This window comes from Trametes versicolor (assembly GCF_000271585.1).
Source record: "Trametes versicolor FP-101664 SS1 unplaced genomic scaffold TRAVEscaffold_1, whole genome shotgun sequence".
Taxonomy (NCBI): Eukaryota; Fungi; Basidiomycota; class Agaricomycetes; order Polyporales; family Polyporaceae; genus Trametes; species Trametes versicolor.
The window spans coordinates 1,702,963-1,715,365 of NW_007360321.1; the positions used below are offsets into that span (position 1 = coordinate 1,702,963).

At 57.1% G+C, this 12,403-nt stretch overlaps 3 protein-coding genes across 3 annotated transcripts; all 3 read right to left on the reverse strand.

The window, feature by feature from the left end:
* Window positions 1-83: 83 nt before the first annotated feature.
* Window positions 84-3,145, reverse strand: TRAVEDRAFT_68100 (uncharacterized protein; the record flags this gene model as incomplete). Its single annotated transcript, XM_008034599.1, has 6 exons — window positions 84-406; window positions 461-959; window positions 1,010-2,129; window positions 2,189-2,614; window positions 2,672-2,680; window positions 2,736-3,145. Coding segments are annotated over 6 exons (2,785 nt in total), but the record flags the coding sequence as incomplete, so codon positions are not given.
* A 599-nt stretch (window positions 3,146-3,744) lies between these two features.
* Window positions 3,745-5,971, reverse strand: TRAVEDRAFT_55231 (uncharacterized protein; the record flags this gene model as incomplete). Its single annotated transcript, XM_008034173.1, has 12 exons — window positions 5,745-5,971; window positions 5,439-5,634; window positions 5,357-5,387; window positions 5,253-5,303; window positions 5,094-5,200; window positions 4,945-5,038; window positions 4,592-4,832; window positions 4,310-4,527; window positions 4,202-4,254; window positions 4,034-4,143; window positions 3,823-3,971; window positions 3,745-3,764 (listed from the first exon to the last, which is right to left on the reverse strand). Exons 2-12 carry the CDS (start codon window positions 5,493-5,495, stop codon window positions 3,745-3,747), a joined length of 1,131 nt encoding a protein of 376 aa, XP_008032364.1. The 5' UTR covers window positions 5,496-5,634; window positions 5,745-5,971.
* A 177-nt stretch (window positions 5,972-6,148) lies between these two features.
* On the reverse strand, window positions 6,149-12,172 carry TRAVEDRAFT_25490 (exocyst subunit SEC8). Its single transcript, XM_008033628.1, has 20 exons — window positions 11,704-12,172; window positions 11,582-11,631; window positions 11,416-11,533; window positions 11,154-11,355; window positions 10,926-11,094; window positions 10,764-10,866; window positions 9,922-10,706; window positions 9,773-9,856; window positions 9,597-9,719; window positions 9,151-9,544; window positions 9,039-9,100; window positions 8,569-8,979; window positions 8,336-8,514; window positions 8,168-8,282; window positions 7,996-8,114; window positions 7,733-7,943; window positions 6,634-7,680; window positions 6,464-6,573; window positions 6,311-6,405; window positions 6,149-6,256 (listed from the first exon to the last, which is right to left on the reverse strand). The coding sequence occupies exons 1-17, from the start codon at window positions 11,843-11,845 to the stop codon at window positions 7,492-7,494; spliced, it is 3,456 nt and encodes a 1,151-aa protein (XP_008031819.1). The 5' UTR covers window positions 11,846-12,172; the 3' UTR covers window positions 6,149-6,256; window positions 6,311-6,405; window positions 6,464-6,573; window positions 6,634-7,491.
* Window positions 12,173-12,403: the final 231 nt, after the last annotated feature.

Genomic DNA, 12,403 nt, shown 5'->3' on the forward strand with positions numbered 1-12,403 from the left:
ACCACTGTATTAGGAGTCCAATAATGTAGACGGGCATCACGATCCACCAGAGGCCCGCGTTGGTGATCCAGGGTAGGTTGGAGGCCATGGTAAGAGACGCAGCGAAACGCGTCTGGAGGAATGTGATAGCGACGCTGAGGAAGGAGAGGAAGAGGAGGCCGACCCAGTGGCGGAACGAACGACGTGGAAAGCGCTCGATAAGGTATCGCTTGGGCTCGCCCGTGAACTCGTTGCGGTACCAGGGGATGATGAGGAAGTCCTGCACGTCTTCGCCGATCACCTTGCCATAGTTGCGCCAGAACGGGGTGACGGTATCGAGGAGCAGCGTGAGCGCGTCCAGCCCGAAGTCCCAGAACTGCTGATAATGGTTCCGGTAGTTCTCTTCCAGAGCGGCGAGCTGCGACAACTATACAGAGGGTCAGTTTGTCTATCCCACACACCACATTAATGAGCAACCTACCTCGGGATATACCAACGACGTATGGGCAAGCGTGTCGTTATAGTCCTTCTTCACTGTCGCGTGCACAGCTTTGACTCGCTTCAGCAGAGAAGTGACTTCTTCCGCCTTCTGTGCAAGAGCTTCGCGCTGGGACCCGAGCTGCTCTAAAGCCCGCATAGCAGTCGCGATCTGGTCGTCGAACACGTTGCCGGTGCATTCGGCAGGGTCGCAGCCAATATCGTGCGCGTGTAGGAAAGACTGCAGCGTCTCTCGCTGTCGCTGAATGCGGACGTGGATGTCCTCGACCGCCTCCCAGCCCTTGACGCGGCGGGTCGCTCCAGTAACAGCGGCTGGGTCGTGCACAAACGCGTCCATGACCTCTGGGGGTATCTTGGGGTATGGTATCCGCAGTAGATCTGACAGGACGCTTTGCACAGAGTCGTACTCGCGAGCACTGGCCGAAACGCGTTGAAGGAGATGTCGAATGCGGTAGTTCTGTGATATAGTATCCTCCAAGACCCTGCATACTGGTCAGGACAGGGGCAGGCAAATATAAACCAAGTGACTTACTGGGCTTTGATCTCGTACTCTTCCCGTTCCTTCTGCTCGTCTGCCGCACGTCGCTGCTTCTCCCGTTCGCGTACAAAAAGATCCCTAGACGAAGGTAAAGATGTCCGAAAACGGCGACGGGGTAGCCGCGTTTGCGTGGGTGCGTCCTCATCGGGACCCGGAGTCTGACCAGGCGCACTAGTAAATATGGTGGTACTCTGCGTCGCGGTTGGAGGCTCGTCCGCGCGGAGGGTATCGTGTTCTGACGGCTTCGCATCCATGCTGTCCATCGGGAAAGGGGAGCGCTCGTCTCCAGACTGCAGGTTGAGGCTGGTTGGCCTGCTGTTCGGCCTGATAGTAGCCATCTTCTGGTGTCCGTAATGACCATCATCCGAAGCGCTGTGACCCTCGGAGGCAGAGTTCCGAGCAGATGAAAGGTTGTCGTCGCTGGACCGACGACCAAGTCGCCTGCCGAAGCCGCGCAAATGCTTGCGACTACTGTTCGGCGAGGCGCCCTTGGAAATGAGGCTGTATAGCGAGCTACGCGCAGAGTCGACACCTGTAGCAGGACTTCGCCAGTTCCTGCTGAAGCCTTCGCTACTGTGCCTCGACCGCGGACCAACGGACTCCCTTCCGGACTCGACAAGGGGTTCGAACGATACTTGGGCGTCATATGAAGACCTCTTCCGCGATATAGCTGGCTCGAGGGAGTTGCGAGGGGATGTCCATGAGTAGGTGCTGGTCGAGGGTGAGCGCGCCTCGGTGAACGAAGGAGTCCCCGGAGACGCTGGCAGTACGACCTCGTCTTCGGGAATGGTAGACATAGTGTGAGGAGTCGCATGCGACTTGACGTATTCCTCCATGACCAGTGCAGTGGGGGACCAAGCCGAGTTGCCAGCTTTCGGGGCGCCATGTTTGTCCCACAGGTGTTTCATCCAAGTCGAAGGCTCCATCTTGTCAAGAGTCGCCTTGACGGTATCGTCCTGCTTGCGGTACCACCGCGTCACATCATAGAGGTTTGCGCCAGGATTCTTCCCTCGGGGCAGCAAGGCCTGGTACTTCCGCTCTAGTTGGTCACTTGTGATCGTAGCTTTCCGGAGTGTGTGTGGTTTCGCTCGAGAGCGTATCTGCTGAAGTTTGTCTGCGGCCAACCTTAAAGTGAGTGCCCGAGGTGTTTACTGCAAAGTTAAGCCAACTTACCCGCATAGATAGATTCTTGCTTCTCAACCAAGTCCTTGGAGGCTAGAGGCGCTTCCTTACCCTTGCGTTTGGTGATAGAGATAGACCACCGCCGTTCCCTAGCATCCTCGGGAGGAGGGATCGCCCAGTCGAGTGTGGCGCCACCGTTAGAAGAGGATGGGACAGGATGCAAGGGCGCGGTCCCAACGGAAGGGCTGAAGTCCACTTCGGAATCACCTGGGAGCTCAGTTTGCCGTGGAAATGCATGTGCAGTGACGCCTTGCCCCCGAAGAGGCGATGAGGTTGCGGATACAGAAGATAGTGATGCAATGTCCGGGCTGCCGCGATATTCGCCCTGGGCAGGGCTGGACTGAAGGCTCCTGAGACGCGCCTCACGACGCGCCTTCAGCCGCAAGGCTCGTTGGACGTCCTCCAGAATAGCCGGGTCTGTAAACATGACTCTGTTACACACATGTGGCGATCCCTGTGCAAGGATTTACATGCCTTCGCGTGCTACTCGGTTGTCAGAAATCATGCACAGGCGCGAATAACCAGTGTGGCGACTCACATAGATCATACTCGTCAGAGAAGGCCTCGGTCAACCCGTTACCGACTGCCTTGACAAACTTGTCGCGCTGGTCTCCCCTCCTGCTAAGACTAACTGTTCTCCTTGACAATGAACTGCCTATATGCCCGTCCTTTGCGCGAGGTTGTTCGAGCCCTTCCACTCCGTCTACCGACCTAACGCGCCGCCGCTTGTCGTCCAGCTTGAATATGAGAGAGCCGTCGTTGTTTCCATTCCGAGAACTTGATAGAATAGGAGGAGGTCCCAAGCCCAGTGTCTGAAAGCTGCCGTACTGTCTGCTGTCTGCATTGGTTTGGTCCGCCGGAAAGCGGATGCGCGAGGGTCTGCGAGGCGGAGACGGAGGCGTGACGGGGCGGTCGATGCTCGAAGTTGAGGGCCCAGCCTCCGCCATCAATGCCTCCCTGAGGAACGTCGGTGAGACACGCTGTCGCCAGAGAGCGGGAGACGAGAGAGAGAAAGAGAGAGGTGTTCGTGCAAAGTAGCGTCGCACTCCGAAATCCACGGTGTCCACTCTCCCCGCAGCTCCTCCATTCGGTAACTCGGCCGGCATCGCGGCCCGCCGCTTTCTACTGAACGCCGAGCGTCTATTGTTACAGTACGTGTGCAGCTTAAAGTAGTTAGAGTAGTTACAGACGAGAGCACCCATGAGTCGAAAGTTTGTTTACAGTTGCAAAAATGTGTCCCCAAAAATAGTTGATCAATGTCCGCCCACCAAGTCGTGAATATCCTTGTCGTCGTGTCCCGAAGCCTGCTCAATCTAGTCGTGCGCGCGGCCGCGACGGCTCCGACTTGCTACGGGGGATGATGCCTAACCCATGGAAAGAACCCCCGAGCTCACGTGCGCCGATATCCGCGACAGAGGACATGGACTCCGCACGTGCCCTCCTGTACGGATTGAAACCGATCCATTTTACAAAACACGTACACGCAAGCTCTACACGAAGGCTCGCCGATACTACTCCGGACACCTCAGCGCTGCTGGAGAGAGATCTCAGGGCAGGTTGGGCTTGACTGCAGCAGATGGTGAGCAACCTGAGGAAGAGGGCTCGACGCGCGGGAGAGGACATACTGGCGTCGATCCAGAGGGGCTGGTCGGAGCCGTCGGGGTTGGGCGAGACGGTGAGCACGTAGGTGCTGTCGAACGCGCCCGCGGACCAGACGGAAAAGCCGACGAGGGTCGGGAACGCGGACTTGACGAAGGAGAGCTCGTTGTTGAGGCTGCGTGCGCCGCAGCGTCAGTACGGGGTGGGAAGAGGGGGGAGGGGCATGAGGCCACTTACAGAGTCTCGCAGCTCGCGGTGTTGCCTCCGCCGGTCTCGCTCAGGATCGCCTGGCGGTTGCCGTTCTGCTGGAGGAACGACACAAGGGTCTTGAGGACGTCGACGTTGTCCTGCAAGATATGCGTCAGCATCGCTGGACGCAGCGCGGCACTGAGGGGTACAACGTACGGTGGTGCAGTCGGGGTGGGTGCCGCTGTTGTCACTGTCGAGGTACTTGTGGACTACGATCGGGGTCAGTCGGGCACAGGATCATCGGCTCTAGCACGCTGGGCTTACCATCGAAGATAAGCTTGTCGGTGCCGCCGAGCGGGTCGGTGACCTTGACGAGGTAGGGGCCGGCCTCAGTGGGGAAGGCCTGGGCGGACGCCCAGCTGGAGCCGGGCAGGAGGAGGAAGTTCGTCGCGCCAGCCTGGCGGATGGCGTTGACGACGAACTGGACGGAGTCGACCCAGGTCTGGACGCTCGGGATATCGTGCGGCTCGTTCATGACACCGCTGCACACCGACGTCGTGAGTACGACTCTCATCATGAGTGCAAGAAGAACGGGGGCGGGCGTACAAGATGATGCGCTCGTTGGAGCCGTACTTGGCGGCGAGGTGGGTCCAGATGGACGCGTACTCCTCGTTGGTCGGGCCGCCCTGAGCGATGATGCCGCCGTTCCAGCGCGCGTAGTTGTGCAGGTCGACGATGACGTGCACGTTCGAGCCCGAGTTGAGCGCGGCCTGGACGGTCTGGTCGTAGGTCGCGAAGAAGGTCTCGTTGATGGGTCCGCCGAGGTTGGGGGTCATCAGCTGCCAGGCTAAAGTACAGTTAGGAGGGCGAAACCGCGTCGCTATGGAGTGAACACACCGAAGGCTACAGTGAGACAAATTGTCAGTACAGTTCCCTTTCTCAACACTGGATACACTTACGAATGCGGTAGAGGTTAGCACCCTGGCTGGAGAAGTGGGTGAACTGAGAGGGCGGGGGAGAGACACCGGTGCCGGTGAAGCTTCCGTCAGTAGCCTATGTCAATATCTTTAGTGGTACGCTCGAGACCTTCCATCAGAGGAAGACCTACAACGCTGAAGTCGTATCCCGCAGTGTTGACACCGCCGAGCTGGATCAGGCTGGAGCTGGGGGCAGAGGGCGCCGAGGGGGAGGACGACGGGAGGCACTGCGAGTAGTCTGGATGACTGTATGAGCATATGTCCGTATGATGATACCAGGCTAAACGTACAGGCGTTGATAGTGGTGCACACCGACTGAGCATCGCACGCAGTGGGCCCAACTGCAATGTCGTTAGCGAAGATAGTCAAACAGGCCACTTGCACGGTTACGAACCGAAGCCGATACCACCGCACTGCTGGTATACCTGCATCGCTTATAAGTAAGGGGTAGGATGTGTAGTAGACTGAAGACATACCGCGGCGACCTGGGAGACAGTGGCCGCGGCCACGAGAGAGGCAGTTGCGTACTTCATTGTGACTTGGACGTGAACGGCGAGTCTGGTTCCAACGGCGTGCAGCGACGGTGATTATATACGTCCACGACGCAGCACGGGCCAGATTAACGTAGCACGGAGTGCCGGAAAATCCACGGGTACCAGCTGGGGAATCATGCTGGCGTAGTCGAGTTTTGCCGCAAGCGAGTGGGTTCGGAGGCAACCACAGCGATCATTGCGTACTCGTGAGTAAAGGGAATCAGAAATAGCGGCAGAGATGATAGACACCGAGGATTCCCTAGGGCAAGAAACCGCAAGATTGCCTCTAACAGCCTAGCGTGTGCATCAGTAGTAGGTTGATATTTTGATGTCTATTGCATGACGTCTCAGTTGGCCATGCGTGCACGTCCTTAAGACTGTCTGTGCCGCTGTCTCTGCCAGATACCGTTGTGTCGTCGTCGTTCACATAGCAGGCGTATTACATCACAACACGCAAGTTAGGATGTCGGTGTGCTCGGGGAGAAGACGGCGGCGCAGGGTAACCTAGCAGCGAATGCCGTAGCTGGAGGTGGTGGAGGTCGCATGGCAGGCTCGAACAAGCGCCGTCGCGAGAGTTTCGCCGAAGTGTTTGTTAAGCGCCTGTGCTACGTCGTTCAGAGGTCACGCAGCTTTGAGCCCGACTGCCACCGCCTCGAGAGTCGACAGAGCGTAGATCGCATGAATGGCGACGTGAGATCGATATTCTCGCTCTACCGGTCATGCCTGCGGCAGATCAGAAGGCTCCCCACTGAATATCTTCGGTGCGTCCCGGCATAATACGTGTCGCACGTCCCGACTGACGACAGCAAGTGCAGCCAGTTCTTCCGGCTCAGAGTCGGGGACGATGTTCGCGCTATCCTCGACACGAAGCGTGAGCATCTGCGTCCGACAAAGATAAGTCGTGTTCGGAAGGTATGTCATGTCGCAGCCAAGACGACTCGTGACTGACCGCCGGGTCGTTTGCACACAGGACCTGCGGAAATTGCAGAGCGCAAACACGGGCATTGCTAAATCATTCGAGTACATTCTCGACACAGCCTATGGCAGACGAGGCCCTCTGAGATGGGAGATCTTAGATGTAGGCTTCTACCCCGCGAGAACCACACGAGTACAATATACTGAAGCAGCCTATTTCCAGCCCCTCCGCTCCGAGCCTGGCGTCCCGCCGCCACCCCGCATCATCCCCGCGGTCGAGTCCTCACGTCCGCCCTTCTACTCGAGAGAGATGAGGGCGCTCCTCGCGTCAGACGTGTCGCGCAAGACCAGACCGCTCGATGCGGCGGCGCTGGCCCATCCGCCGAACCTTCCCCCACGCGCGAACCCCGAGTCGCCCGAGGCCATCGCCCTCGGTCCCTTCAGCAAGCGCAGGGAGGTCAACCTCCGCTGGCGGTTCTTCCAGGAGGAATTGCTGCGGACCCTGTTCCCCTTGCAAGTCGCTATCCAAGAGGCACCCGCGTCAGGTGGGGGCACTGTCCCGCGTCAGACCGATGTGGCCGCGCTGGCGCACGCCGGGGTCCGACCCGTCGGGCTGCAGGGCTCCGGAGTATTCGAGGAGATCGAAGCCCTCGCTTCTCCGCCGAGCAAGGTGCGCCAGTCGGCGAATCGTGCTTCGCCAGAGGGCGCGGCGGAGGAACCTGCTCCAGCCTTCGACTCGCACCTCCCGGCTAGGTTCTTGCGGCGGCGGTACCAGCAGCTGCTCGCGCGCACCCCGGTGCTGGTGTACCAGCCACCGAGGATGACACCATCCGGCACGCAGCCGGGCAAATTCCAGGCGACGCTCTCGCCGAATGCAGCGCGGAGGACGGCGCCGGCGCATCGCATGGCGGGGGAGGCCGAGCTGGCGTGGATCGAGCGCGCGGAGGAGGTGGCACCGAGCAAGAAGAAATGAGATATGGGCGGATGAGTACAGTGGTGATGCCAGTATCCAACAGGGTATGGAGGAACAAGAGTATAAATACTTCCAAACGTAATCGCAGAACGTCCGTCGTTGCACCCGCTAGCTCCCGTCCGCCGAGTTCTCCAGCTCCAACCCGTGCAGCTCGATGAGGTACATGTTGTAGTTCCGATCCGCGGCTTGCGCGCCGTTGTTCTTGAGATTCGGCTGCACGCCGCACTGGAGGTCGAGGATCGCCTTATACTCGTCGAATGTGAACTCTTGCTTCTGCCGGACTGTGTCGAGCATGTCCTGCGTGAGGTGTCAGTACGACACCAAACTTGACGCAGGGAGAAAGGCTCACAGGAGGTGACAGCAAAAACAGCGAGTAGTACCGCTTTGCGCGCTCGAAGTCGGTACTGTTGCTGTCATCCGTGATCGTTTTGATGTTTTGCTGCAGCGCAAGCATGTTCCGCATCATCTTCTTGATCCCTAACGCGTTCGCCGACTGAATGAACCGTGCGTTCGAGATCACGAGATGTTGCATGAGGTGGCCCATGCCTTCGAACACGAATCTGAGGGGGTGTAAGATGCATGTATATGACGACTCCGAGCATGGATACATACTTGCGCTGAACCTCAGGTAATGACGACGTGAGAGACGCATCGGAGTTGCCGATCTCCGTGTTGAGGTCGATGATATGAGGGTCCGGCTCGGCCGCCTCTCGTTCGATGCGATAGATGCCCTGTTACAGCGCCGTCAGTTAGGTCCGACACGAACGGACGAAAAATTACTGACGTGTCTCAGCGCAAGGTCGAGATGGTGGATGACTCGACACCTGACGTCGATGCGGATGGTGTAGAGGATGAGTTCCGCCAGCTGTACGTATGTCATGTGCAGCGCTTGGAAGCGTCTGTAGGGTGTTAATAAATTTGTTCCTCGTTACACAGCATGGGGAATACGTACAGAGCCATCGCAGACGACAGCGGGAGTTTGAGCTGTTCGTCCGGATGTACGGGAGTGACGATGGGGAGGTATGGTGATGTGGGAGACAGTGCACTGGAAGGCTCGAGTCGGAGTGGGCTGGTGAGCGACGTCGCATCATCGGTGCCCTTCAACACTTCGAGCTGTGCAGCAAACCAAGTCTGTTCGGAAGGCGAAAGTGAGACGAGAGCATCTACAAAAAATGGAGGACATACAACACTGTGGTACAAGCTTGCGAGGGCGGAGACGTTGCGAATAGAAGGAATGAGGTCGTGCTTGCCAACTGCACCTTCACCTAGCAGGCTGTTTTCAAGATGCGTCTCTTGTCGACATACCTGCTGCTTGGTCGCCGCCGAAGTATCACCAGACAACAACTTCAGTAGCTCGGACAGGCAAGGCCCCAGCTCTGGCTTCTGCGCCCATTGAGCGGCCAAAGCGATACGAGAATCGTCTTCTGGTGAGCTGCCTCCCTTGACGGCAACGAGGTCGTAGAACCTGTCGCTGCAGCGCTGATAGAACTTCCCGATGACCGTCAAAATCAGCCGGGAGTAGTTCTCGCGATGGAAGGGAGTCGTCCGCAGCATGACACAGAGAGAATTGATCAACGCCATTAGCTGCACGCTCGCCTACATTGCCGGACGAGTCAGATTGCAATGGTACGGGTAACGCGCCAACATAAGCTTACTTTCACCAGTGGTTTTGGCGACAGTGTCAATGACGCTGAATCAGGCTCGAATGCGTCCGGACCTGGGTATGCCTGTCAATGCATGCCGCTCAAGGTATCACGAAAAACGTACTTGTGACAGTTTGGTGGAATAGTGCAGATACCTTGTCCTCTAGCTGTGGCAAGTACACCTTGAGGACAAACTCGTCCAGCACCGCACTGGATGCACGGGCGGTCTCGAGTCCAGCGGGAAGGACGTCCGAAATGCGATCGAGGAATGCAAGGGTCGGTTGGAACAGTACACTGACGTGGAACGCGTTCGGATGCACCAATACCCTATGGTGTTGGCCGGTGCCCATCAGCCGATCGTCCGTACCAACTGCGGCTAGAGTCGCCTGTAGGGCATTCTCAGAACCCTGGACAAGCCCCGGCACAGTGTCCTTGAGGACGCGCGTGAGCTCTTCTTCGTGTTGTCGCAGTGCCTTCGTCGCAAACTTGGCGTCCGTATCTGCGAACCGGAAAATAGGCTTTGAAGCGAATTATTGAGCAAGGTGTGCACGTGAAAGAACAAAAACGCACTTTGCCCTTATCCCGAGTGAAACGGCCATCTCGGAGGACCTCGTTGATTGACGAGATTGGGTTGCGCCCAGATATCGCCCCTTGCTCTTCATCGGTGATGTAGTCACTGAGCAATGTCCGTACCTAGCGCAATATTCAACATCTTGGATGCAGGACGGGTCATGGCATATATTCACCTCTGCTTGTATTGGCGCCCAAACGTCTTCCAACGGGAACAGAGCACCTGGCTTGGTACCGGAGGAATCCTTGTAATCTCTCCTCTGGGTAATCACGCAGCTTAGTATTTGAACAAGATGTGGCGCCTCTGGTTGGGTGAAAGACGTACTGAACCAATCCGGTTCGCGACCTCGTAAACGACCCGAAGTCCTTCGCTGACTGCGATGAGCTTCGAATACAACGTCCAGAAGAAATCCTTGAGAATATCTTGATCGATGACCTTCGTCGAGGATTCCAAGGCAATCAACCGTAAGTTGGTCGCATCCGTGATTGTACGGCGGGCGTTCACGGTCGATCCGTGAAGAGCCACGGAAACGGCCACACCGGCGATACCTAGCGCGTTCGACGTGATGATAGGGCCAGTGAGCATCGAGAGATCCATTGGCCGCCCTCCTGTTGACCCTGGGTCCATCATGCCGATCATCGACCCGCGACGGCCGTACTCCGCGCGTTCCGATACCTCTTCGATAGTGTTCTCGATGAGGGAGAATACCTCTCCTGGTAGTTTCTGTGCGACGATGTCCAGGCCAGTACCCAGCTTCCCCAGTGCAGCGAGAGACTCGAGGAGCATCTCGATGTATGCGAAGGAGTCAGCTTCCGGATTGCGGGGTTGGGCGTTTGAAGCTGAAGCAAAGGCCGATAGCGCATTGGTCGACACAGAGGAGGAGAACCCGTAGGCAGATGTACTAGCAGTCAGTCCAGCAGAGAGGCTATGGCGGTAATTTGAGTCGTTGACATTGAAAGGCGGGTCATTCGGGCGCAGGGCAAGATCATCGAGGAATTTCGCCACTCGTGTTGCGCGGGGCGCCGTAGGTGAAACTGGTGAAGACACGGAGAGAGGGCGATCCGTGTCATTGGAGCCTTCTCCCTCTTCGAGACTGGTTTGCGCCATGACTGGAGATACGCACTTAGATGTGCCAGAAGAAAACGGATATCCAAGGTATGACTTACAGTTTTGTTGATTAGGGTTGTATACGGTCCAACGAGACTCGCACCAGAATGACTTGAGATAGAGATGACTGTGTAGCTCGTCGACGAGAATATCTCGTAGGGTCTGTGGCGAGGAACAAAAGGTATGTCAAAAAGGAGGCGTTCAATTTCAGGACAACCCACTGTCTCCTGGCCGACTAGGTAGCTTCTGAGGTCTGAGATCGCTCCAATCTCGAGCATGTCGGGTTTATTGATTAATTTGAGACTTCGTACAAGGAGAGCTGCTGCTTGTAACAGACGCTTCTCCAAGATGAGGCTCTCCAGAGCGTCCGGAACCGATCTCAAGTGTTCACTAGATATTATGCTAGTGAGCAGGCCAGCCTATGTGTAGTGATGTCACTGTATACACACATCTGGTCCAGTATTCGCATCATCTCCTCGACCGTCTGATTGCGAGACCACAGTTGGACGAGATCCGCGCGCTTGCTGCCTAACGTCTCTTTGGCCTCTTGGAGGGCATTGCGGGCGTCCTTAATCTGAGACTGTGTAGCATCAAGATGGTTTAGCAAGGACGAATGGTGGGGAAGGGCGGCGTTGAATGCTTGATAGTGCTCTGAATATCCACAGCGTTAATGGTGTCCGTAGTTCGCTCCGCAGTATAGAGCCAACCCACTGTCGACGGACCCCTTCATGGCGCGTGAGAGCATGTCTTTCGTCCTTCGGAACGAGTCCATGTCTTTACCGAGCGAAGAGTCGTCCAAGAGCTGAAGGGCCAGGTCCACTGGATTGAACTGCTCCAATCAATCTCATTATTTCGACGTCTGCTAATTGCAACTTACATCGGGGTCAGTTACTACTGTCCATTCATCCTTGATCTCGTCCAATACGGCTATAATAAACGTAAGCTCCACGCTCGTTCTGCACAGGTGGAAACGGTAGCTGCTGCTCGAGAGGCACTTACCGTCGATATCTCCAGCCTTCGCCTTGCCGGTCGTTCGTCTTCCAGGTACTTTCTCCTTGATCCTCATCTGGCGAGCCCTCTGCTCCTCCTTCTCTTTCCTCCTCTGCTCTTCGTACTCATCCGGCCCATCATCGTTCGACATTCCTCTCCGGCGTCCGAAGCTTTGGAATGCTGCCACCGCGGCCATGGAAGTGGGGGAAACTTGAGGAGGCGAGATTCCTGCTGCGCCTACTCTGCCATTTGCCTGCTGTTCTGAACCATTCTGTGTGATAATACGCGATCGAGTGGGCTGTGGGCCATCCGGTAGTCCGGCGGGTCGGCCTTCGTATGCCTCTCTGGAGTCGCGTGTTGTACGCGAGTCACTCGAGACTCGTTCAGACGTGGAGTACTCGGATATCTGTCTGCTTCGCAGGCCGGATCGGGTAGGGCGTGTTGGTCCGCCAGGAGACCCTGAAGCTACGGAACTGCTGCCGCTAGGTGTGGTAGGACGAGTAGGGACCCGGTTGATCTGCAGAGGGCGCGTCGGGGCCCCATTATCACTGACGCTGGGGGCGCGAGTACGTCTGGAGAGCTCTGGAGGATACTGAGGTATTCGCGACATCGAGCGGGAGGAGGAGGTATGGAGGACGACACAGACGAGCGAGCCCGGCTATGATTGTTGCTACAGCCCTACCTAGAAAGGCAATAATTGCCTTTAATG

Bases quoted from the DNA above. Each gene is read 5' to 3' on its own strand.
- TRAVEDRAFT_25490 (XM_008033628.1), bottom strand. From the start codon at position 11,845: ATGTCGAACGATGATGGGCCGGATGAGTACGAAGAGCAGAGGAGGAAA. The intron at 10,707-10,763 runs GTAAGTCATACC...GCGTATCTCCAG, and splicing joins CAACCCTAATCAACAAAACT to TCATGGCGCAAACCAGTCTC. The intron at 9,545-9,596 runs GTGCGTTTTTGT...TTCGCTTCAAAG, and splicing joins TCACTCGGGATAAGGGCAAA to CCTATTTTCCGGTTCGCAGA.